The sequence below is a fragment of the Lepisosteus oculatus genome, chromosome 17, assembly GCF_040954835.1.
Source record: "Lepisosteus oculatus isolate fLepOcu1 chromosome 17, fLepOcu1.hap2, whole genome shotgun sequence".
In the NCBI taxonomy this organism is placed as follows: domain Eukaryota; kingdom Metazoa; phylum Chordata; class Actinopteri; order Semionotiformes; family Lepisosteidae; genus Lepisosteus; species Lepisosteus oculatus.
In genome coordinates this window covers 11888234-11914474 of record NC_090712.1, presented here as the reverse complement: position 1 = coordinate 11914474, position 26241 = coordinate 11888234, and the positions used below count along the sequence as shown (strand labels likewise).

The 26241-nt window shown below is 37.9% G+C and overlaps 2 protein-coding genes across 5 annotated transcripts in view; one reads left to right on the top strand and one right to left on the bottom strand.

The window, feature by feature from the left end:
- asb3 (ankyrin repeat and SOCS box containing 3) overlaps positions 1-23586 on the bottom strand; it is a 28808-nt gene extending 5222 nt beyond the window's left edge. Inside the window, exons 1-8 of one of the 3 annotated variants that reach the window (XM_015363290.2) lie at positions 23239-23586; positions 21467-21662; positions 20968-21126; positions 19667-19779; positions 14021-14156; positions 13766-13889; positions 12758-12955; positions 6283-6534 (exon numbers count right to left, since the gene is read on the bottom strand). In XM_015363290.2, coding sequence (XP_015218776.2) covers positions 6283-6534; positions 12758-12955; positions 13766-13889; positions 14021-14156; positions 19667-19779; positions 20968-21126; positions 21467-21662; positions 23239-23268 — 1208 coding nt within the window. In that variant the 5' untranslated portion in view covers positions 23269-23586. Of the gene's footprint in view, positions 1-6282; positions 6535-12757; positions 12956-13765; positions 13944-14020; positions 14157-19666; positions 19780-20967; positions 21127-21466; positions 21663-23238 lie in introns of all 3 variants that reach the window. The other 2 variants (XM_015363289.2, XM_069179915.1) reach the window with 2 other exon arrangements.
- chac2 (ChaC, cation transport regulator homolog 2 (E. coli)) lies at positions 22577-25757 on the top strand. 2 transcript variants are annotated; one of them, XM_015363291.2, is made up of 3 exons: positions 22577-22838; positions 24408-24443; positions 25102-25757. In XM_015363291.2, the coding sequence occupies exons 1-3, from the start codon at positions 22776-22778 to the stop codon at positions 25471-25473; spliced, it is 471 nt and encodes a 156-aa protein (XP_015218777.1). In that variant the 5' UTR covers positions 22577-22775; the 3' UTR covers positions 25474-25757. The 2 variants fall into 2 exon arrangements, with proteins under 2 accessions (XP_015218777.1, XP_006638836.1); XM_006638773.3 differs by having other exon boundaries at positions 22579-22910.
- The last annotated feature ends 484 nt before the right edge of the window (positions 25758-26241 follow it).

Sequence of the window (26241 nt, the reverse complement as noted above, 5' to 3'; positions counted from 1 at the left end):
AAAGAATTAAAGTCTTAGCTTCCTCCTTGAAATAGGAAAATGTAATAATCAGAGTGATTTAAAAAATCATGTTAAGACAAAATGTGTCTCTACAGAATAATTATAAATCTCTTGAAAATTAAACTTTAAAGTTAAGAATTCTAGCCAACTGTTTTAAAATGGTAGATTAAGGAAATAAATCACACATATAAAGGCAATCAATTGGAGAGGATCAGCAGCACTGGCACCAGATGGAACAGACGCAGCCGCTGAAAACAAGGGCAATGATTCCCAGCCTAAAAAAAACTTGTTGTTCAGTCCCAAATTTGCTGTTTAAGTGTATGTTTTTTATAAAATGGCTTTTCTTGATAAATCCAAATTAACTCAGAAACCAACACTTCTTGTTAGCCAGCATTTTCTTAGTAAAATTGATTTGTAAATTAATTTAATATATAACTGAAAATAATATTTATTGTATCTTTCCATTTCCAATGGGTGTCAAAACTGTTGCGCAAGCATTTACTTGTGTGTTTGCACAGTAATGCAAGTGCCTTTATGGTACAGTATGTGAGTAAAATGTCAAGCACTCTTCCAAGGAAGGTCGTCCTACCAGATGTGCTATGAGAAATAATGAAATCACAACATATAATAATGATGATAAAACCAAAACTAATATTAAGCCGATGGCTTTATCCAAAGGACCTTCCATTTGTACACATTAACAGAGCTGGGCGTTTTACTGAGGCAATCGGAGACCCTTGTTTAAAGGTATATAATAATAGTAGTGCCCCATCTGGGATTTGAACTTTACACTTCCAGCCTTCCAATTATGAGGCCAAAGCTCTTACCACTCCACATACTGCTGCCCTCACAGATATGCTTTATGTCATGGGTGGTAGTTTTCTGAAATATTGTCCTCAACTTGAGTTAGAGAGACTGTTTTTCATGATGTATCGTGTACATTAAAAGGGGAAAGCTCTGTTTTTCTTACCCTGCTATAGAAAGCCAAAGCATGTGCACTGCACGAATGCTCAACCAAAAAGAAAAGGCTTCGGTCTCCTAGGAATTGTCACGAAATATATTCAGAATAAAAACTAAGGCAGTTTTATGCATGCAGCTGAATGAAACAGTGAGTGATTTAGGGTCATTTGCATAATGTGGAACATTGCAGAAGTTAGTTTCAAATGGAATTGAGCCTGTATGACTCATTTGTATTGAAAATGTAATTAATACCTTGGCACATTGTAACACTTTGTTTCACAACTTTTTTAGGAATACTGGCACTGAATGGGATTTGAGCAATTATGGTACAAATGCAGTTCCCTTTTTGCTCCACCCTAAATGATCATGATAATTTTGTTTATAGTGTGAAATTCTAGCCAATTAAATTCTGGCTTTGCTCAGATGGTTTTTACACTTGTGGTTTACTACAGCCTAGATAGCCTTAGCAGTTTCAAGCTGCTTCTTCCTCAGTATGCCTGACAGAGAACACTCAAGAGCAGAGTACTACAGCACAGCCACTACTACTAGATTCAAAAGGTCTAGTGCACTGCAGACAGACCGATATCCCCACCTACAAAGCTGAAAACCTATCCACATCAGTGGTTCTCAGCCCCACTGGAGAGACCACTGTCTGTGGTTTTCATTCCTGCTGAGCTGTAAATCTCCAGTGCTAACCGGAGATTTTAATTGATCTGCTTGCTTATTTAGACATAATTAAGACTTTTGGCTTCCACACTCAATCCCGATTTTTAAAAACCTGAGGTTGAAAAGCGTACCACCCTTTTCAACCTTCCTCATACATTCTGCTTATTTCGGACTACACGTCTCTTAAGTGGTATATATAATGAATTATATTAAATACCCTGCCATTAACTTTTTTTCATCTGTCCAGGTCCAATTGGTTAAATTTCAGATGGCACACCTCAATGAGCTTTAATAGCTGGATTTGTGTCCCACATATAAAACTGAAAGGACTAGGTCTGAAACCCCCCCCCAGCATAGGTGCAAGGAACCACTGCTTTATGCAACCAGAAAACTCAAGTAAAATAATTTAAGCCTGAAAAGAAAATTGGATTTGATTGTAACTCTGATGAAAAGACTTGTATTTGATGCTAAATCCAGTTTCATTTAATATTACTGCATAACGGATGTTTAGTTATGAGTTATGAGAAAAGAGTCTCTGAAAAATCAGAAAAGGAATACCAGGTTGCCCAGCCATTGCTGTGATGTTCAACGAACAAAACAGACTCATGTTAAACGTTTATTAACCTTAATCAGCACTAAAAAAAAGATTACTTATTTTAATGAATCCATTAAAAACCAATGTAAAGTGCGTACCTGGCACTTTTACGGAAACACAGAAATCGCCTTTTAAACCCAAGCAACACCAAAAGGGTTTATGATTTAAGAATCTTAAGGATTTAAGGATCTTGGAATCAATTAAAAATTTACAGAAAGTACATTTTTTACACAATTTTGTAATCTGGACACACCGTACCTGGAAGACCTGAAACCATTATACCGGACAGCAAGAGGCTGGTTTCTAACAGATTTCCATAAAAAGATTAAATGAACAGCAATCACACTTACAAAATCAATTTTGGCATGTTGATGGATTACGAATAATCCCATTGTCTGACATTTTGAAATACAAGTTATTATATTGAGTTTTCCAGTATCCTCTACATAGTCACCACTGTGGGAGGCATCAACAGTGGATTGTAGCAGGTCTATACAACAAATACTGTACAAAAATAATAATTAAACACTCACGTATAACCACTGGGCATATCACCCATTCCAGAAAGACATTAATTAGCTTACTTGGCTTCATGTGCCGAAATCAGAAGTCAAGACCCATATAAAAATCAGCAACCGTGTGCTTTTTGTTTTATCCTTTAATTGATACAATAGCTATTATTAGAAGCATAACTGCTTTTTAAACGTTTTTTAATAAATGTTTCATTTTTTGTCGAAAAACTTACGTGGAAAAGGGGACTGAAAATGAATGGATTTTAAAATCATCGTAAATCTCACGCAATCAGAAAATTAAACTGTTAAATGTGATGAATTTGTATTCTGTTCCTTCAATCCATGTGTGATCTAGTCAGCAGACAATTTCCTGCTATTGTTCTGGATGAGTTCCAGCATTTCTGGCAGTTATTAAAGGTGGGAGCTGCCTCAGAGAAGGTTCTTCATAATTAAATCGAGAAAGAGACTTAAACTTTAAAATTAAAGTAGAAGAGCAGATAATTAAGAACAAGCAGGATTTTTGGATAGAGGTCAGGAGAGGCGAATGAAACGAGGGCAAGTAAAAATCAAGCACAGAAAAGCCTTAAGTGTGAAAATAAAGAAGGGGTTGGAAGGGACTTTGCAAACGTGGGAGTCATATCTGAACTTAAAAAATTGGAACACGCATTTGTTAACCTATTACCATTTTATGGTCAAGTGAAATATTACCCCTTCATTTTTTTACTTCATTATTGATTGCTCTCCTTTTAAAAGTAAAAAAAAAATGTTACAGTTAGGCTAAATAGGAAGCCTGAGTGGTAAATCGGATTGCACCACCTTATTTCATGGTATAGTGAGCCTGTCTCACAGCTGCCGACAGGTCATTTTAATGCTGCAAACACTCCCCTGCTGTAAGAGAGCTATTTCCACATTATAAAGCTGTATGGTACAACCGTTTCCTAATGGCAGATAATCAGCCAGCAGCACAGCTGGCATTTACTTTCCATTATTCTCTCCCTGCAAGAATTATTTCTTCTGACTTAAAATGTTAATTGTATTTATAGTTTGTGTCAGTCTGTTTTGAAACTTGCAACTACTTTCCTTCTGAAACCATCACTGTAAGAGCAGTGAAAATGTAACTGTTATCACATCAAAATTGTTCCAACAATTTTAACAACCTGAGCACACACTTAACATTCACAGATTGCGTTTTGACATAGGAAAGGTTTTAGAACTATAAAACTCCTGAAATGAATTTATTAAAAACATTTAGTACAGTATTTTCACTTTCTATTCAGCACTTTTAAATATATCCTAACATTCAGTTTGCTGTTTTATTTCTTTCCTCCATTATCTTTCAGATGTAAATGATGCATCAACATAAATATTTTCCTAAGTAGCTTTTGCAAGCTCTGTGTTTCCCGTTTTATATTTATAGGTCATGTTTTTGCTTCCATATGTAACACTCTTGCCTACAATAAATTTAATCTTCCAGGTGTTTGCCTAGTCTTGAATTTCTTTTAAATCTTTTTACATTTCCTTTATGGCTTCAAAAGTGTTTGATAATAATTCTTTGTACTGTACGTAACATCTGTGAACGTTAAACTAGGTTTACTAAAACAATATAATCCAGATATCCAGAATCCATTTTTCACATAGCTAGCATTACTTTGCTTGTATAGGAACAGCATTACTTTCCTGAATGATTTGGCTCTCACTTGTCAATACTGCAAACCCCCATACTTTTTAAAACATTCCAAGGGTTAGTGCTCAATACGAAGCTGATAATACCCTGTTCAAGACAAGCCCCCCCAACCCCACCAAAGTTCAACTACACTTTAATTGGGAAGTCTTGGTTACAGACAGCTAATGACAACTATGACAGTGAGTGGTTTTACGGGCAGAACTGCTTGGGAGAACTCTCAAGTATTCTCTCAAACTGGTAAATAAGGTACTTATTTTATGATTTCTGTGGTAGAAAACACCAAAATGATTTTGGGTATAATAAAACTAAAAGCTGACAACAAAACCAGCATGGGTGAAATAGCCCCTGTTCTTTCTTAACCTATCTCAAAGTCCTGAAACACTTATAGTTACCCATGACATATTAACTTCTACAGAGTACTTCTGAAAAGTTTCAGTTAGTCCCCGTTGAACATCTCAGCAGAGACAAAAATGCATGTATATTTCTCAAGCATAACCTAACTACTTATTAGTGCGAAGGGAAATCTGAATTCAACTTTTAGACTGTTTACAGACAAACATCTTGGGACTGAAACATTACTTTGATAGTTCTCCATATGAAACCACTACAAGAATCTTCCTCTGCTCTTTTATTTCAAAGTGTTTCCAAAGTTTATTGAGGAAAAATACACCAGCAACCACCATGTATTACTGCACCTGATTGACCTCCCAATAAACTGAATCTCTTTTGCTAAGCCGCACCTGCTGAAACACCTGCTTCCACTGGAGTGTTTCTATTCACTCCACAGACATAAGAGAGGCTTGTTGCCATGGATATATATATATGCAGTTAATTATAGTCCACACAAAAAAATTCAAATGGCAATTCTCTCCCAAACACAATTCTGCACTAAATAGAAGGCTCATACCTAAAAGTGCTTTTGGTCCATTTTAGATATTTTTTACTACTTTTAACTTTTAGAACCCTTGCAACTGAAAATTGTGAAAATCACAACACAAATTTGGGATTAAACAGTTCCAATACTTTTTCTGCTAAAACATCAGAAAAAGAGAAGAAAACGTTTGAAAGTATCACATTCTATCTGAACTGAAACAATGACATATTTTTCACCCCCCAGTTTCACATTTATAACTTCATTTTTACTTAGTTTTAATACCCAAAGATATACATGCTTGAACCCCTTTTGTTGTAACTTGATTTTCGAATAATTGTAATAAAATGTAAGCCTTGTCATTACAACCCATACCACAGTAACCACACTTTGGCCATTAATTCAAACCCATATTGGTCTTAACATTACCAAGGCTGTCTGATGGTGGTCAAGTCATATCACACAGCATTTGTATCCCTGTGCTCCACATCACAAACAGTGAAATAGGTCTCCAGGTTCCAAAATTGTAGCTTTGTTGGAAGGAATTGTGTATGCCAATACTTTATGAGGCTATTCTGGATGATAAAGAGGAGTTAACAACAGCTTGAATGACAAGTTCTTGAAAATTCTCACCATATGCACTCAACCATAAGATTTTTATTCTTGCCACACAAAACTTCACCTTACAAGGACAAGCAACAACTTTTGTAGCCAAAGCTAACAACAATTGTAGGAAACTCTATCTCTAAGACATTAGGAAAACCAAAGAAGTGCTAGAATCTCTTATAGGTGATCTCACAGCCCTGAAAATAAATATTTCATTCTAATTTCTCAATCTCAGAGGGGTAGCAATGGATCCCATCAGCAATTTATTTCTGTGCTCTTTGCAATGAAAAGCCCAGTTAAAAACAGGGGTCTAAATGTTACTTGAAATTTTCAGCGCTTTGTGTCTTTCTCATGATGTTGTTGAAGTACAACAAAGACCGCTACTTACCATGTTTCACTAAGAAGATGCACCGGGTCAAATCCTGCAAGCAGCAGTTCAGGAAGCCACTCAGGAGAGCGCCGTTGAGCGGACACACAGGCTGCAAGGAAGCCTTCCAGGTGCTCTCCCGAAGGCAGGGGGTCTCCTTGTTCCAGTAGTGAGCTGAAGAGAGACAGGTGCTCCTCCTCCAAGCAGGCAATGTAGTGACGCTCCAGCACGCGGGCCCCAGAGCTCAGGAGAACTAGAGCCATTTCCATGTAACTGTGAACAAGAACAGGACGAAACATGAACTTTATGAGCTTCCTCCTTCAAAAAATGCATGGGATTTTAACACTGCCAAATGGTTCGAACATTTGCAAACTAGACTGAAGTTTCGGATTCTTTTCTATTCAATTCAACATTAACACTGAAGAAATCCAATGTGTTACAATCTTCCTAACTATATAATCTAACACCTTTTAACACTATTTAAAACCCTAAACTTCACCTGCATAAGTTCAACATTGGTATGAAATGGTTCTGAGACCATACAGTTTACCATTAAAGCCTCAATTGTGTTACATTATGGAGTCACTTCAGAACATGGAATTTTCCATTCTCATGATGGTTATACTATTCTACTACTGTACATTCAGCTACGTATGGTGGAAATATGTACTTTATTAAAATGAAGTGTAAAGATGATGATTTTAAATAGTTTAATTTCCCAACAGTTTTTGAAACATGACACCATTAGGAAGTACATAATTTCTTCTATTATTTTTAGAGTCAAATGTGTCGATTCAGAAAAAAGGGAAAAAACATTTTCTATTAGCAAACACAGAACAAATGACCAATTACTCTAACAAGCATATTTACAGCCTGTGTGGGTCCATGCTAATAACTACAGCTACCATGCAGCAGCATAGTATAAAGTAGGAATGTTTCTTAACAGCTAAAATAACTACTGAATGTAATTATGCATGCTTGCTGGCAAACAGAACGGGCTTCTGTTCCACACTGTGTCCGCCTGTACATTAGGAATATCCGTGCTGACTGCGGACAGCCCACGTCGCCTGTGAATCAGGCAATATTCAGCATCCCTTCTGCTCAGACACAAAACTCCCTGCTCTGATCTGCCAGGACTCTGCCAGGAGTAAGCGTCCCAGTCCATCACAGCTGTGTCAACAGCTCCACCAAGAGGCCTGCTATGGTATGTAGCAGCTAGTTTCCTCTCCTCCTTGCATGTCTCTTACACATTCCACCCCCAGCCCTATCCTTTGCAGTCCACTGTTCTTCTTTGCCTTCTTTGATAGATAGAAATCACTGCCATGATCAAAGGCCATCTGTCAAAGGAACTCCGCCTGAGGGGTTGAGTCTCAGCAAGGTGCTCAGTTAGAGGCCTGCAGTACATACTCCTCTTCCTGATTCTGCTTCTCAAGCCCCCCCTGCTGTTACACTCCATCACATGTGCAAGATCAAAAAGGAGTTTTCACAAGTTCAAATGGCAATACATTTTGGACCCATACGAATTTCCAGATCTGATCAGGGTTTTCCACACTTTAAAAAAAATCAACTATACAACACAAAACATGGTCCATTTTAAAAATCACAGAACTTATTATCCAGAGACTTGCTTTTCAAAGCTTTTAAAATTAAGAACTGTTTCCATCTCGTGTAGTCTTTGACGGAGAGCTATGTCATATACGGATCTCATGCAGCTGTGCTCAGCATCAGTGTCCTAGAAACCTTGCTGGATCATATGGCAGTAGTATGGGTTCTGTAGGACAAACAGCATGGTTTTGACTCAACTGTTTACAAATTGCCCATGGCACACATTTACCACAGAGCAGCAATCTGGCCACAGTGAAGGCTTTAGGACTCTATCCATTACATGTCTTCTTGAGTCTCTGTCCCAGATTTTTAAACTTAATACTCATCCTTCTTTCTGTGCAAATTCATATTGCAGGGGTTGAAGACACTGTGTTTTTGTCACTTTACATTCATGCAAAACTATATTTGCAAATGTCCTAAAAGATACCGCACTGACCCACCTGGAAAAATTGGGGAAAAAAAACACTTTTTGGATGTATTTTACTTCCTATTTTATGAGTGAACAGGCAAAATGTCACACGTAAGTAAGTCAAGCTAATTTATATGTAACACAGACATCTATCCATTTTTCTAATAGCAAACACTTGACTCTTGTTCTGCCTTCTCCTCATAATCAAAGGCTGGCAAACACTTAATTTCGCAGATGAGTATATATCAATAGAAAAACACAGCAAGTGCTTATTTTGAAAAGGCCTGTTGTCACTCTAATTATGTGAAAATAACTGTGTTTGGGAGAAAAGTAGGCCATTTGTATTGAGTATCACAGGACCACAAATATCACCACACTACAATCTGACTTGCAGAATCCAATGCTATACTGTATGTTGATAACACACACCCTACCAGAACTGTTCTGTTGTAAAGACCCAGGGATTCCAAACATAATTATATGTAAAAACAAGGACTTCTTATCTAAAGTTCAGAAATACAGCCAAAGATAAAAGTCCTAAAAGGTGTTCTCCCCTTTGTTCCTCCCCATGGATTTAATTTTTATTATTTCACAAACAGATGCAGTTTTTCAAGCCCAGGGCCTAGATGTCCTTTGTACTGCATCTTATTCAGGTTTGACTCTTCTTCCCCTTGAAATGATATCCTTGGCAGGTATTGGGATAGGCATTGCTTCAGACACACGGTATTATTGCAATCTCATGTTCAGCTTTATGGGAGTTTTATATCAGAGCCTGTCTTTCTTCCACAGCTGTGATGAACAGAACATTATCAATATTCCATGACTTCAAAATGTTCACAGTGCCATATTTTTTTGATGAAGAAGGAAACCTTGTATAATGGCGCTTTAAAAAGACTATCAGTGTGAATTACCTCTTAGGTTTCTGTTCAAGCCTGTTAAGCAGCAAATGAAATAATGAGGCTTGGCACATTACGGTGAATTTCCTTATAAAGTAATTTCATTAATCCCCATTTCATTTTGTGAATGAAATGCAAATATGCTAGAAGTTTTTTTAGTGCTTATTCTTTTTTTTTTTAAATTTGAGCCAGCTTTATGTTAGTCCATTAGTCTTTCTATTGAAAAAAAATGCTTTCACTAATCTCTCATGTAACAGCTCACTCTATCATTGCATTTCCTGATCCTTGTCTTACAGCACTGTCAGGAATGTTAACCATGGCCCTGTGCTAATGTTTCCTTAACACATTTAAAGTTATTTAAATCTAAATGTAATTATTCATACTCCTTTATTTGGCTTAAGACATTTTTTCTTACACATGTCCAATCCTATTTTAGCTTCAGCATATACTGTAGGACAAAGACATTCCTGAATATCTCTATTGCAGTTTATTCATTACTCTTCAGAAATAATTACAATAATAAATAGTATTCACCTTATTTTTGTAATGCATTTCCTATATCCTTTTTCCTTTCTCTAATATTTCATGGTTTGGAAACTGTAAGAGCTTTAGTAGGCTTCCAGCACTTGCCTTGTGCTATGCCTGATTAATTAACTAACTGACAGTGAAAGTTGCTTGATTTGGCAGTTTCTAAGAGCCATGGATCATAAAAGTGCAAAATTTTCATACCCAAAGAAATGACAGAGTAACCATTGTGCAAATGCATGACCTCTTCAGTGTACATTGTGTCTTTTTCCTTTTAACGTGCTTGGTTTGTCATGCACAGTCCTGCCAGGGGAAATGTCTCCTTTGCCCTGTCTGGGGGGCAGACCCATCCTTACAGTGAATTCATGATGGGCAAACTGAATAATTGAGCATCTGTGTGTGACTGAAGTGCCTCTTTTCTTCTCAAATGGAACACAAGTAATATGACGATTGTCAAAAAAGGCTGCAAGAGGCCTCTAGCATGCAAATCATCATGTGCAAAATTCTGGATTTCACAGAGCAGCCAGGCTCAGTCATTCACAACACTCAAATTAGCATGCTCTAGGTGACTCGGCTCTAAATGTAATACTTACATACATGCTTGTGGTCAGAGACATTAAATAATAAAATAAAAGCCCTCAGCCACGCATTCTCTTGAAATCTTGTATCTTGTTTCCAAAAGTGGAGTTAATTCAGTCTAAAATGCTGCTGCAGCAGTTCTGCCATGGCTTCACAGGGCCTGATCATTTATTAAAACTCTCCAGCTCTCACCCAGACTCTTCACATTATGCACTGCTGTTTCACTCTATATAGCACACAATTAAAAATAAATCCCGGAATTCCCCACATTAGCAAGTATGTTCTAAGAATATCCCAAGCTGCAGAGAACAGTTAATAAACCTACGAAACAGGTATGCTGAAAAGATGAAAGAAGAAACCACATATCTTTGTTTAGCCTATAATATTAGGGTTAACAGCTGCTCTTTAAAAAGTCATAACAGGATTTTCAGTGCCCACAGTGTGGACTGGTCCACAGTCTAAAGTATCATCCTTAAGCACGCCCCTCCTAAAGCACAGTGCCTCCTTTCTCCGTAGTGAGATGGTAATTTGGAATTTGGAACTTGTAATCCAGAGGCAAGAGCACCTACTGGGCCACTAACACCATATCTAACAGCAACTAAAATATTCTTGTTTACTAAACAAGAATAGTTTTGTTTACTAAAATATTATCTAATTTCATATAACTGCGATGGACTGGTGTACTGTCCAGGAATTGTCCAGACAAGTGCTCAGTGCTGCCCAGGATAGGCTCCAGGCCACAGTGACACTAAATTAAATAAGTGGTTATTAAAATTTATGATATGATGTTTCAGACATCTGACAATGTCCGGTTTCGAGGTGGTATACCGTATACCTGCTGCCAACCTAACATTAGTTTTAAAAAAAGCTTGTAATTTGAAATAGTTCCGCTAACACATCGGTCTAGTGCTTGAATAAATAAATTAAAGTAAAAAGAATATTTTAATGATGACATGAATAGCTGTTAATATTCAAAATACTTTGGCCCACTTTTGGGTACATGCTATAAGGCCACCACATTGTCAGTGTATCAAACAAAAGATTTCCGTCCGTGAACAGTAATTCTACCACAGAACCCTTTAGCTACCCTTACTCACATTAATGTACTCTACAAGTTAAGACACACCCCACTTGGCTACAGTCTGCCTTTCTAATACGTAAGACAACATTGTGAGACATTTTTTTCTTTCCATTTCACTACACGGTTCTTAGTTTTCAATTTATACCCTCTGTCCCTACAAGAGTCTACTGCAGTGAGGCTGATAAATGAGGTTCCTGTCAGCTGTGGCTGAATTCAGCTGAGACCCAGATATCTTCAGAGGCCCTTAGCTGGGACTGCCTTCTCTCCAGCAATCTGGCTTGTCACACAAGGAAGCCTGGGACTCCCATGGGAAAATCCAATGCTCAAAATAAGAACTACTCGTTTAAAAAAAAAACAGCAACTCATACACAGAAGAACAAAAAAAGCATTTAACTACTGATTCATATAACAAAACTCATGATGGCCAAGAACTGGAAGGTCTCAGACTGAAAAGTCAAAGCCACAAATGGGCAAGTTCATGCACCTCAAGCAGGCAAGAAGCTTGCTGTAGGTTGATTGCTCCCTAATAAAAAAACCGAGAAGAGGAAATAAAGCTGATAAAACTTTAAGAGCTAATTAAAGGTACTGTAAATGGGAATGTGGTGGATCGTTGTTTACCCATTTCACCTCCAACAATCTTGTCATAAATCTGATACTGTTCATTGACTGGGGTCTGCAAGAACACAAGATAGCTACCAATGTCTTCACTCTAGATAACATGAAAAAGGTGCTACTGTACCTACAACTACAGGTGATCAATAAAAGTTTTGTTTTCATATTGTGGAAACCTACATTGATCTAGTAACAGGGCTGTTCATTAGACGTTCATTAGTTACAACCTTATATAATCAAATGAAATTGCTTTACAGCAGCAACTAAAATACCTGACATTGTCACTTGAGTAATCCTGTGTAAAACAAAAGGTAATAAAATCAAACTAATGGAAGACCGGGATCCTGAAGATCAATTTCCTGTTTTTTCCTCAGGTTTCCCAGGAAGGAGAAATTAGACAAGATCACCTGGGAAGTGTGTCAGTAGGTGTGATTTCCTTTAAGTGACATAAGGCAATCAAAACCTCTCACATCTTCAAGATCTTTGAGCACAATATATTCTAAATTACAGAACACTGAACCAATATTACATTGCCAACATACTGTACATGAATTGGGAAATATACTTATCTATTACAGTTATCTTACTTAGAGCTTTCTGGTACAATATGTACTATCCACAGAGAGAGAATGGTATTGTCCTCAAACTTAAATGCATCTGTGAGCTTTGCATCAATATCAAGGACTCAATATATAACAGGTAAGCGCTTTTCTTTTTTCTTTAATATTTTCCATGGTGCAATCCAATTGTGTTACAGAACCAGAGATGCATGAATCCGTTTAAACTCACCTTTCAGAAATTGCTAAACAAAGTGGCGATAAGATCTCAAACACCAAGCATTCCTGGGCATTAGGGCTGTAGCCTTCTCTCAGCAGAATCCTCAAACACTCTGTGTGACCTCCTAGCACCGCAGAATAAACAGGACTCACTTTCCCCTTCCCCATATCACACATCCGATCTGTCAGAGGAATAAGCAACTCCAGGATCCTGCAATAATACGGAGCCTACATATTAAACCAGGTATGTTTTATGAGGGATTCAGTTCAGTTTGTCATGATTGTAATCTTCAAAATTGTACTTCTCCTGGTGGAAAATCTATCCACTTCTAAGTGGCTCTGTGAAGATACAGGCCCTGAATATGCACTCTAAACAGTAAGTACCTGATAGTACCAACTACTTTTGAAGGACATTTCAAAGCTCCATCTTAAAAACCCTTTCAACAAAACAGATGACTGACATATCATATTAATATTTAATTTTCAGCTAACTGGATTCTCAGAAAAGCAGTCAGACATTGTCCATTTACAATATGTGAATTTGGCTCTGCCCAGAAATGTAAATTAGGCTGATCAAACATCTTTAATATAGCTGTACAAGGAAATCTATAAAGCCGTGGGGGAAAAACTCAGAGATGAGTAAAGGCACATTTCTAACAGCCTAGCATGTGTCTGTCAAGCAGATACGGGCCTTTGACTGTAGTGCTAGCAGGGTGCTCTACAGCACTGGTCACAGATTAATAAGTGTTGTTCTGGAAGACAGTTGAAGACAACACGAAACCCTACACTTACAGTACATAGCCTCAAGGAATCTGTAGTATTTACTGGAAAAATTTAGTCAGACTAGCACAAAAATATCTTCAAATTTCAAAATAAAATGAGTCATAGGTAAGAAAAAGAAAACTTAAAAGATGTTAATTTTTACTTTAGCTTGTTTTGTGTGCAACAGATTGAGAATGTGGACCAATTCTGCACTGCAGAAAGAAAATGCCCTGTCAGTGACTAAAGCTCGGGAACCTACTTGTCTCTCCCATGCTGTGCAGCTGCATGTATAGGCAGCTGCCATGCGTCATCGTTGCAAAAGAGGTTGGGATCAGCACCGTAGGACAGCAGGGTCTCCACACAGCCCAGATGTCCCTCCTGGGCTGCAATGAACAGAGGTGTGGCTTTGTCCTTGGCCTGGCAGTTTACATTTGCCCCTAAAACCACATCTTGGTCAGCAAGGTATTTCATCTGGACAGTTCCAAAATCAAAGGGGTAAAAAACACTTTCCTACCACAGTCTGCTAGACTCTTCAGGCACTCATGCTGCCCATACTGAGCAGCAATGAACAGCGGCGTGATTCCAAAATCATCCCTGATCTCTATGTCAGCATCTTTCTCCAGCAGGATCTTCATGACCTCAGAGAACCCCTGAAAGAAAAGAAAGAAATTCAACATTGTATTAATACACCAGTTGACAAAGGCCATTAAACTGGTATCCTATTAGCATTAACCTATAATAGACACTAGCAACTTGACAATGGCAATCCCAAGGTTTAATAGATGTGCAAATGTTATTTAGCAGAATAAACCATGTAAATAAAGCTAAAGCTCTTTTGAGATATTATTCAATTAAACTTTGTTTTTATACATATTTTATAGAATTCACATACCTAGAATCTAGAATTCACATACCTTTGCTTTTCTTTATGTGCTTCTAATATTGATCACTGGTTTAAAGTGAGGAGTGCTGCTATAGCTGTATTAGCCCACTGCACAGGTGGGATTCCAGTGTTCAGGGTTAGGCCAATCAATTATACACATAAAAAACTCAAGCTAATGTGAAATCAAAAAACACCACTTCCAAAACCGTTTAACTCAATTTTAATACTGTTGAAGATGGATCAAAATAAGAATTTAGTTGTCTGATGAATTATAGATTTGATCTAGAAAAATGCATCACAGCAAACTTCACAACAAGCAAACATTTTTAGTACAAACTGCTTCATCGCCACAAACTGGCATGCTGTCCAAAACCTATATTCATCAAAACCTTTTACTGGGATCCCAGTTACCACTGTTTTCAAAAACAGATATTTCCACCTTGATATAAAACAGGCAGTGTATACAGGCCCCTCTTTAAAAGCTGCTTTTCATGCAGTCCCATGGGTGGCTGCCAGGAGATGGGTTTCACTATAATGAGACAGAAATAGCTTAGTGGTGCTGCAGAGCCCAACAGCATTTTAATGAGTAAACCTGTATTCATTAAAAGAATCCTCGAAACCCATACTCTTTAACAACCGCTGGTAAAACTGCTGAAGTAAGTCAGTGAGCATGTATGTGTATGCATGTACAGAGCTCTGGAGTATCCAAATAAGCCCATAACCAGACTGGTGGTAGGGCAAAGAGGAGCTGCTCTGCTCCACAGGCAATTAATACTGTGAATATCCCATTTAGCCTCCTCAAGGGGATAATGTTTTCCCCGGGGGACAATTTAGAGTAATCAATTAAACCTAATCTACGTTGTTGGGCTGGCCAGTGGAAAAAAAAAACTCACATGAATATGAGAAGTACATGCAAACTCAACCCAGAACGAAGCCCATTCCAAGAATGAAGAGCCAGGCACTATTGTGCAGCAGTGTTAACATCCATGTCATTACACTTTATTGGCCATTTACAATTTCTTGCATTAGGAATTTGTCTTTTCGTATACCCCAGCATGCTCTCCATGAGACACACAGACACGGAGAGAGCAGCTTGGGGTCAGAGCGCAGGGTCAGCCATTTATAAGGCGCCCCTGGAGCAGCTGGGGTTAAGGGCCTTGCTCAGGGGCCCAACAGAGTAGGATTCCTCTGCCGGCCGCGGGATTTGAACAGGCAACCTTCCAGCCACAGGTGCAGATCCTTAACGACAGAGCCACCACTCTACTCCTAGAGTAGGTTACTAAATGTAGGATACTAGCCAGTTATGGATGTGTTCATGTCTACTCCATGGTGCACTTAAAAGAGTTTATCACACCTCCATCATCTTTATATCAAGTCTGCTCATATTAATATGGCAGGCATCTGTAAAATCAGGCACCAGACTGAAAACTGCAATTTCTTGAAGAATGTGTGAATGGAGTATTTCTAATTATATAAATATATATGATATCTCACCAAGGACGCCATTTCGTGGTTTCAGCTGAGAGGAGAAACAATTAAATGATTGAGAACCCTGCCATGGACGTCTAATCTTATAGAAAAAGAATCTCAAACCTTGACTGGTGGCCCTCTTAGCCAGGAATTAAAATTAACATCTGTTAGGAGTGTGAAACACTCATTATCCCCAGAAGGACACCGCTGTAGATTAATTATTGATCAGGAATATTAGTCAAGCGTGTACGAATGCCCAGTCACCTTCTCCCGCTGAGTTCCAGCAGGACAAAAGCACACTATTGATATGAGCATTAAAAGCTCCCATAGAGAAGTGCCAGACTGCTTCACATTCTTTCCAAGAATGTTATATTTGGTGCAAATATTTAAAAAGCATATTCAAGCACAGCCTATTTTGGTAACTCTGTGTTCTTCCACCATTTTAGTTCATTTCATGTGTTTTAGTTTTTTATCATTGCTCTAAAATACATGATGAACAAGGACAAATAGGTACAGCAGACTTTAAGTATTTTCTAAAGGTATTCAACCTACAGCTCCTTCAATCTCCTCTGCTGCTATACTTTGATACATCCTGGTCCTTAAATGCTATACGGATCCCGTGAATGATCAATTAAAAATTCTGTAATGGAGTATTATTCAAAATAATATATTCTTTTTAGATTTAGTTTTCAGACACCTTGCTGCAAAAACTCCACATTCAGAACTCATCATAGGGATATAATTCACATTTTATTTGAAAATGATTTGAAAATGAAGTACAAGGAAAGAAAAGGACAACTCTGCCCCCTATATTTCTTCTTGCACAATGGCAGCTGACAGCAATACTCTTTTTACAGGTTACAAAAATAAAACTACCCATGTTCCAAAAAGCACATCTAGCACATGTAATTTTTGTTACAATATCTCATTATTTATCCAAGCAGGGGGGCAGTAAAATGAAATTATTTTTCTCCTTCTAGCCTGCAGATGAAGAACGAGCCCTGCACTGTGACTGGGGGGGACGCTGCAGGGAGGGTCGCCTGGATGTGCCAAGAATGCAGCCTAGCACGTTCTCGGTGATGTAACCTCTCATTCCACTCTGCAAGGCTCTGCTTCACTTCCTATTCTATAGTATAGGCAGCTCTCTCTCCTTCCCATTTGCCACAGTGACACCTAGTGAACATACACTGCGCTGATGCAGGTGCCTTGGTGGTGTAAAAGTGGAGCGGGACTAAAATGGTTGTAATTTCTTTCAGATGGAGACCCCTTTCTTTCCTTAACAATGCATCTTTGTTCATGTACATAAAACCTCCCATTTCAGTGCTTGTATTTTTAATAAAATTAAATTGTTCAAATAAATTTTTAAATCTGTTAACTATATGAATCTCTTAAAAAACAAAGGTCCCATAGGTAATGACATGTTAGTGTGCTGTTACTACAAGCTATTTTACTGAAATAATTCCCATAATGCCAGGACACTCTTCAAAAGCCCTGTAAATGACAGGTGGACATACTATACAGTGTGTTAGACATGTATGTTAGGGAATGTTACCTACACCTTGGGAGCTTACAGTAACCAAATGAACAAGTCACCTTTACTTACACTTGGTGTTTATTAAAATAAAACTCAACCAACCATGCCTCTTCAACTGATACAAATTTAGCACAAACACTGAATCAAAAGATGGCAGTAAAAAAAAAACACCAGGTTTTGTATGTCCTTTTTGATTTTAATGTCCTGGAATGTGATTAGGTTCATCTATTATACAGCGGTACTACTAGTGATATAAGAAATTATTACTATTAGTAGTAGTAATGTAAATGACATGGAGTAACTGAAATATTCTTCTGTGGAGCTTTGTATGTCCCTACAGTGCTGCAACACTTGAGCACCACAGTTTTCACTCCAAAAATAAATTCACAATGACACCTGTCCATCTTGAAAGCTTGCTTTCTTCATCACTCAGACAGCAACATCTTAAAATCATTACTGCCTATCTGAGAACACACAGAAAAACATAACTAATATGAATCCATTAACATCAGAAGAAGTTACTGCCAAATGGAACTCTAATTAACTGCAGAATTCCTGACCAAAAATCATTTCAATTTCAAAACGTTTTTTGCTAAACAAAATAAAAATAGTGTTTGAATACATAGGTCAGACTTTGTATGCTTCAAGATAAAACAGGCTTCTTCCTTTGTGAAATGCTGGGTTATTGTGGCTCAAAATGGATAAATGTTTCAGGGTTTTTTTCTGCTAATTTACATTGAAACATAAAATCACCGTGACAGACAGTCTGTAGTACACACAGGACTTTTTTTTAGTATAGATGCCAGGAATAAAGACTATTTATTTATCAGATTTTAGAGAGCAATTCTCTATTTTTTCCAGTGTAAATAACAGGGACACCAAGTGGTGGAAACCAGTAGTCATGGAGAAAACTGCAAAAGATTCTTCTCTTCCTCATGAAACATCAGTTCATAAATTTAATGTAGTAGGCATACAATATAGAGCATATTTGGATTAAGGACTACAGTAGTTAATTAATAGAAAACAAAGTATAAATAAGGAGTAAATGCTAGATTTAGGGTGAAGTAACTAGCTGACTATCACAGGAGATTGAATTAGGACTACTGGTCTTTGTACTTTATTTAAAAGATTCATGCATACTAACTGGAACGACTAAACTTTACTTAAGCAAATACTATTGAATCTGCAAATTAATTCTGGTTCGTTAATTATCTAAGATGTAAATAACAGATTGAGTGTGTAAGCACATGTGCAGAAGACTTAATATTGATAAACATTAATGTTAATAAAGTAAATGGTTTGAGTGTTTATGCTGACATCTTTTACATCTTTGAGATAATTGGGGAATCAATCATAATTGCAAGCAAGAGGTAGGTATATTATGTATTAGTACATTGTACAATTAGCAAGACCTCATATAGAATTACATGTACAATTTTGGTTGTCATATTACAAAGAAGGTATTGCTGTCTAGAGAACAGCAACCAGATACATTCCTGGGCTGAAAGAAATATCCTGAACTAGCTGGCTAAAAGAGCAAATTTTTAGCCTTGAATAAATACGACTACAAGGGGACCTGATTCAAGTATTCAAAATCCTTATAGGCACTGACAGAGTCAAGTGGAAACTAAGTGGAATTGCATTTAAAATAGAGAACAGGGAGGACATGAGAACACTTTACACACTGAACTCTAAGGTTATGAAAAAAGTAACCCAGCAGTTGAGGTTCACTGACTTCTTTTTAGAAACAACTGGATGAGATGCTAAGATCAATTACTTACTACCAACCAAAACAGTTTTATGGGCTTAAAAGCCTCCTTCTGTTTGTAACCCTGCTTATGTTCTAAATAGATTTATGAAGTAAAATACGTTTTTTAAAAGTTTATAAATAGGACAGTCATATATTCAAAGAGAAAACAAAATTTCACAGCAAATCAGTTTTCAAACAAATGTAACTCGAAATTAATGTTGATTTAAAAACAAATGATCAGTAATGTTTTAAAACAAAGAGGTTTATCTCTTAAGCCAGCAGCCATATCACCCTGCAAATCACAACTGGCAACCCACTGAAGCTAAGCAGGTGTGAGCCCGGTCAGTACCTGGATGGGAGACCTCCTGGGAAAAGTGTTAGTGGGGCTGCACATTGGTGGTGGGGGAGGGTCCCCATCATCTGTAAAGCGCTTTGAGTGGAGTGTCCAGAAAAGTGCTATATAAGTGTAAGCAATTATTATTATTATTAAAGATTATATAGTGAAAATGAAAATGCAGAATACCTGAAAAGCAGATTGATGTAGAGAATTCCACCCACACAGCGACTGGGACCCATTGACATCAGCTCCTCGGCTCACCAGCAGCTTCACAACATCTGTGTGACCGTTCTGCACAGCTAGACAAACGGGAAAAAGTTCAAAACACCTAGTTGCATACAAGCCATAATGCTTTACCTTTCCTAACCATTGCTTGCTCAACCTAAGGCGTGAAGTAGTGAAAGATGAACAGCCTGTAAACGTTTGAAACACCCATCTGCATTCACAGTCCAGTCTGACTCAGACTGTCATCATAAAGTCCATTTTATTCTCATTAGTGTAGTTTTTTTTCAGACTTGCAAAGAGTTTCATGTCAGGACTTTTCTTTACAGCCAACAAATTGCTTTCCACCAGTTTTACAAGAACCATAAATCAATTGTTTTTCAGGAGGTACTAATGCAGACTAGAATGCAAATAGGATTCTTTTGGGCCTACACACAAACTGGATTGTTTAGCAAAGTCTTAGGTGAACCAAACCAGAGGAAGATCTAAATGCTGTAGAATAAGAAAATAAAATTAATGGCACAGTTAACCATCAGCATGGAAAAAGGTTAGCTGTAATTCAATTTCCTCCTTTTAACAGCCTGTAGAAATATCTTTTGTTTCAAGGAGAAAATCTTCTTTACCAGTATGTGTTAACTGAATTTCTTCGGCAACCCATTTGAGCACAATGAAATATATTTTAATGAAGAGATCACAAAGAAAAAAAGTTTTTGCAGATAACTGAATTCCCTACGGGTTGCAGGGGTTTTTATTCCTAAAAGGTTTTTTTAAATGAAGAAATAATTTGTGCCAATGAAAACTTCATTTAAATCTTGCATCGTCTTCTTGGAATTAAAATATTTTAGTAATAAAAATGAAGATTATTCTACTGAAAAATAAAATTAAGGCATGAAATCCTGTCAATGTTTATTAAGCCCACATTAACATTATGTTTTATTGCACTGTCTTGACAGGTTGTAAAATCAGTAATAATACAAAACAGATTCATTGCACAGTATCAGATTAGGTAGGATACACACCTTTTTTAAAAGCATAATATATGTTGAGCTAGACAAATGTGGCCCATCTACCAAGCCGAATAAATCATCCAACCACATCTGGCAGAAAGAAGTACTATATTTAAACCAAAAATCATCATAGTGCATTTCAGGTTTAAGGGTGAAACAGTCTGGCCCCTTCACATAGACAGTCTGTGAGTGTTTTTTTCTTAAATGTCAAATAGGCACAAAATAAAAGCCTGAAAAACCAGGCCTAGTGTTTCTTACCCAAGAACAGGGGGGTTGTCTCTTCATTAGTAACCTGGTTGGCTTCAGCTCCTGCCTCCAGGAGCCGCCCCACAATGACACAATGTCCCCTCCTTGCAGCCAGGTGCAGGGCTGTCTCTCCTTCATAGGTCCGCGAGTTCACAAAACTGACGGAATCAGCTGAAGAAGAGGAGGACGGCAGGAGAACAAAAGCAGGGGAGATATAAAAAGCACGCAGTGTGATGATTAAAATAAACTGATCGGTAGCTCCAAAAACAGGCACAACACCAGTGCCAAAGCGTCCTAAAATTCTGTAACAAGGGGAGCGGGTGCCAAAAACTAAATACGTGCACTAAGTGTTGCGTTCCCAAATATTGTGCTGTAAATAGAAGCTCACATTGCAACCCATGAGCTCAACTGGCAACCTTGTACAGTAGGTATGCAATAAAAACTATTAGCAGATACTAAATAACAAAAAGGTATTTTATAGTTGTTTTAGGGTAATAAAGGATGTACTTACCAGCTTGAATTAGTATATTCAAGCATTTATGGGAGTTACTGAACGCTGCCTCGTGTATAGAGCTCCATCCCCTGTTGTCGGATATGTCGATGCTGTAACCTTTTTTAATGAGCTTTCTCAACAACTTCACGTTCCCCTGCCTCGCAGCGATGCCAACAGCCGAGCAGGTATCGGAATACGCCTCGGTGAAATCCATCTCGGCGTAAGATCGATCAGTTTAATTTCTAACTTTGGTCTGATTCGCAGCAACATTGAAAGCTTTTACAACATCGCATGAAGTAACTAAAAGACACCATTCCTATCAGAGGAAGAACTCACCACTATAAAAAACGAAGTTTGTACTGTAAACAGTTTAAGGAGGATGTCAGAATTGAATTAAGTAAATTAAAATTAGTGCCTGCTGCAACCTCACACAAATGTCATAATTATACTGCTTATCTTTCCGCTACATTACTGTACATAGCAAATCGAATCATTAAATGAACCCCTTATTGTTAGATCTTATGCAATTTATCTGGCATTAACGTGAACAATCTGATCTTAATTTTGTATTTATCCCAGCACTCTGATCATGCAATTTAGATACAATTTAAAAATGCAGCAGAATACTTAAACATTCAATCTAAAAATACTTCTGTTTTATATTGATATTTAACTTGCCTGTATATTAAAGAAACATAAACAGAACTCCGATGTTCCTCTAAAAAATGATAAATCATTGAGCATTATGTTAAGTACTTCAAAAATACTATACTGTTAAGTCACCATCAGCCACTACATATAAAATTGCGCCTACAAAACAAACCACAAGTTTCCACTTCCTGGATTGCGACAACACCACTTGTGTCTTTCGATTGGCTTCTCCTTATAGTAGGCGTTCCTACTCTCTTTACTGGTTTAGCAATCTGACATTTTCCGTACATACACGACGGAATCCTGGGTTATGTAGTTTTATTGTACAGGTCACATAGTTCACAATGACTAAAAAGACGTATTTGGAGAACAGTAATTTTAACCGTACAAATTGGACGAAATTCTACCAAAATCTGATGTTACGCGTGCATCCCTTCAGCACATATCCTGACTGTCGTGGAAACAAAATCTTAATTGGACTGCAAATCCCAAGGTCCTTGAGTGACAGGCTGATGCGTCTATACTGGTGATCCTGAAATCCCACTTTTAAACTGGCATTATATCTAAGTGTAGTTAATGATGACTGTTTGTGTTCACAGCTGATTGCCCCCTGCCTTCCGTTACAGAAAAAGGAAATATTTATTTAATAAACCGAGTTTAAAAAATCTTACAAGGCATGTGGGTTTTCGGTTACGGATCCTTGATCTGGAAAGTGGATTTTCCTTTCGAGGAGAAACAGGTCGGTTATATCACCGGTTACAGCAGGAGATTCTGGCAGGGCAGCACAGATCACCGCGGAGTTCCGGGCAAGGTCAGAGAGAGCATGGCAAAAATATTGCTATCCATTATACCATGTAACGTATTGCCACCATTTACAGCTTTGGAATATCTGATTGTTATTAAGGATCATTCCGTATGTGTCACTGTCGCCATATACACTAACCTAAGACGCCTGCAATACCCTGTATGTAAAATAAATCGTAAATGTTATATAGTAGATTAGCAGTTGTCTTCATGGAAAAGGCGTATGTGTTTAAGATGGAATATGATAACTGTATCAGTTCTATATTGCAAGATCGTGAAGTCGATAGTTAATACTTTAAAAATAATTAGGAAATGGAGCTGACTTTGATATTTACCACCAGCTCTCCTACCGTGTAGTTTCCCATTTCTTCAGCCGAGTGAACGCCTTTACTAGGTATGGCTTAAATATCAGGCATATGACAAGATCAAAGATTGTGAAGCCATTGGATTTTAAACTTCGTCTGTAAATTGCCACCCCCTGTTGGCTTACTAACAGGAAGAGAATGGACAAAACACAGACCCAGCACTTTATTGCCCTATCTAGACAAAAAAAAAAAACATGACTACCTTGTATAAGATTATTTACAGAGTTTCCTTAAACAACACTAGGACATTGGATAAAAAGGAAACTTGCTCCCAAATGATCAAGACCTTTTATTTGTAGGCTTTTCTTACACTATTACCATAAATATTGCCACAAATCCAATTTATGAACAGCAAATATGTTAAAAGATGTTTGGCAAAATGTTTTTGTAACCCACTGGTCAAGTTTCAGTCTAAAGTGAATAACTTCTCAAGTAAGGATGAGAGCTGTATAGTTCAGGTGGGTAGCTGCGTCAGCATGCGTAGGCTGCAAAGGAACAAGTAATAGGTTTATTCCATGCTGGAAAAAAGAAGAGAGAAAACACAACTTTTCGGCTGTGGAGCCTTCTTCAGGTGTGAGAGAGACAAGACAGTAGGCAAAGGTAATGTAGCGGGAGAACAAAGGCTGAGAGGAGGAGCGAGAGGTGGGAGCAGGGGACAGAAAGAGAGGCAAGGTGTGAAGTCAGAATAGGTGTCGATAGGTGTGAAATGAAACTTCCAATGAAACAAATCATGTTTTGTCTTCTTATTGCTGCCCCTGTTCGGTATTACCCCATCCTAGGAAAGACACCTACTGTATGTCCAACAGCTCCTCGCCTCCAGTCACAGTTTTTAGACTTTGCCAGGTGGCCGGGCATGGGAGTAGGGCAATCCAAAGGAGGCTCACCCTGCCTGCTGTTTTGAGAGGAACCGACAGGATTCAGAGCCTTTTAAACAGGCATTGGAATTATGTGGTGTTATTCACTTATTACAGATCCACACTGGGATGAAGTCTCACATTAATAAAGTATCCTTTGCCAGTTCAACAGAAATGAAGTAAAATGCAGTTTACCCTTACTTAAGAAAAGGTCTGTATCTGTGTGTATTTCAGGAATTGTGCATTCAATTTATTAACAAATTGTAGTGTCTTGCTTTTTTTTAGCCTGGAAGAGTGGTAACATTGGTGGAAAATCCTGAGGTAAGATGTATTAAGTATTTGTTTCTAAATTCATATTTTGCACTTAAAATATTAAAAACCTAGAGAATGTCTTTGCATCGCTTGCACTGAACGTAAGTATGGAGAAGGTTTTGGGAGTAAAATTGGCCAGCATAGATGATCTCATTTTACAGGCTTTCTCACATCAGTGCTGGAACCTGTTCAGCATCTATAGATAATACTTACAGTGTTCTGTCCCTTTCTAGTCTTTTATTGTTGCATGCTTGTAAAAAGGACTGAGTAAAAAGCGCTTTGTCAAGCAGGTAAACCATGTACCAGATGTGTACAATAGTCTGTTTCATTTGGGTTTCTCATTATTTAGCTTTGTGGTGGACGTTTTACACTGATGGTTAGGATCACGGCGTCAACAAACTGTAGTCAATGCTAAATTCTAGAGCTTTAACATTGGGACCTGTTCATGGCCTTTTCCTTCATTTATCTTCTCGAAATTCTAGGGAGAAAGAATTACACATTTGTTTCAAACGTCAGTTAATGGATTTTAATTTATCAAAGGTGTTGCTTCTGAGTGTCTGAGATTGACGCTCATTTGTCTTCTTGCTTCAGTAATACATTCAGTACGACCATGTGTTATGTTATGTGCATTTAGTGTTGCTCAGTGGGTGACTTTCTGTCTCTGCAGGGATGCGTCTGGGGCGTGGCTTACAAGCTGCCGTCTGGGAGGGAGCAGGAGGTGAAGGAGTATCTTGATTATAGGGAAAAGGGAGGATACAGGGTAACAACGGTGACCTTTTATCCCAAGCAGCCACCTGCACAGCCCCTGCACACACTGCTCTACATCGGGAGCTGTGACAATCCTAACTACCTGGGCCCAGCACCACTGGAGCACATTGCCCAGCAGATTCTATGTGCTGTAGGGCCCAGTGGGAGGAACACCGAGTACCTCTTTGAACTGGCCAACGCTGTTCGGGACCTGGTGCCTGAGGACTCTGATGAGCACCTCTTTTCCCTGGAGAAATTAGTCAAGGGTCTCCTGAAGGAGAGGGGAGGCTAAGTGTTTCCAAACTGCTTCCTGCCATTCAGCACCCGCGGTACAAACTATGATGTACTTGAATCAGACGGGACAGGATGTCGAACACTACCTACAGTTTACCTACAAGTTCTTTGTGTCCAAAACGAATTCCAAAAACTTACATTCAGCAAAAATGTTATCGATACCAAACAAAAACTCTGTAGTCCATGGTCATGAGAGAGAACACTCTGAAATTGAATGTCCTTTGATGTAACTATACATGTCCATTTGTATACTGTAAAAAAATAATAAATAATTTAAATGTGTTGATGTTGTTTTCACTAATCAAATGCTGAATCAGAGTTAAGAGGCAAAAAGAAGGACTTTTTAAAAATAGTAAGATGTTCGATTTATAATAGATGGACATGACTGGGAGTGACAATGTGTCAAAAACATTTACTGTTTATGTTCTTTAATGTTGATTTATCCTACTGTAGTTTATTACTGTATTTCATTTAAGCACAGTGCTTGCTAGCAGTTTAAAGGGCTCTATTTAGCGCTTGGAAAGTGGCAACTTCCACTGATGAGCTCTCAGGGAACAGTGCACAAGACTATAGATGTTTGAATACATATTTAATTGACTTCTCAATAAGCTTACAAATCTAAAATATAATAATAAAGAGGTGAAACTAAAGGTTTTTTAATGCATAATATCTCACAGGTGTTGTGGGCTAGTTGTATTATAAATGCACAGAAAGGATTTCCAGTGTCTAGAACACAGCAAGTTCTCCTGATTCTCAGGACCACAAC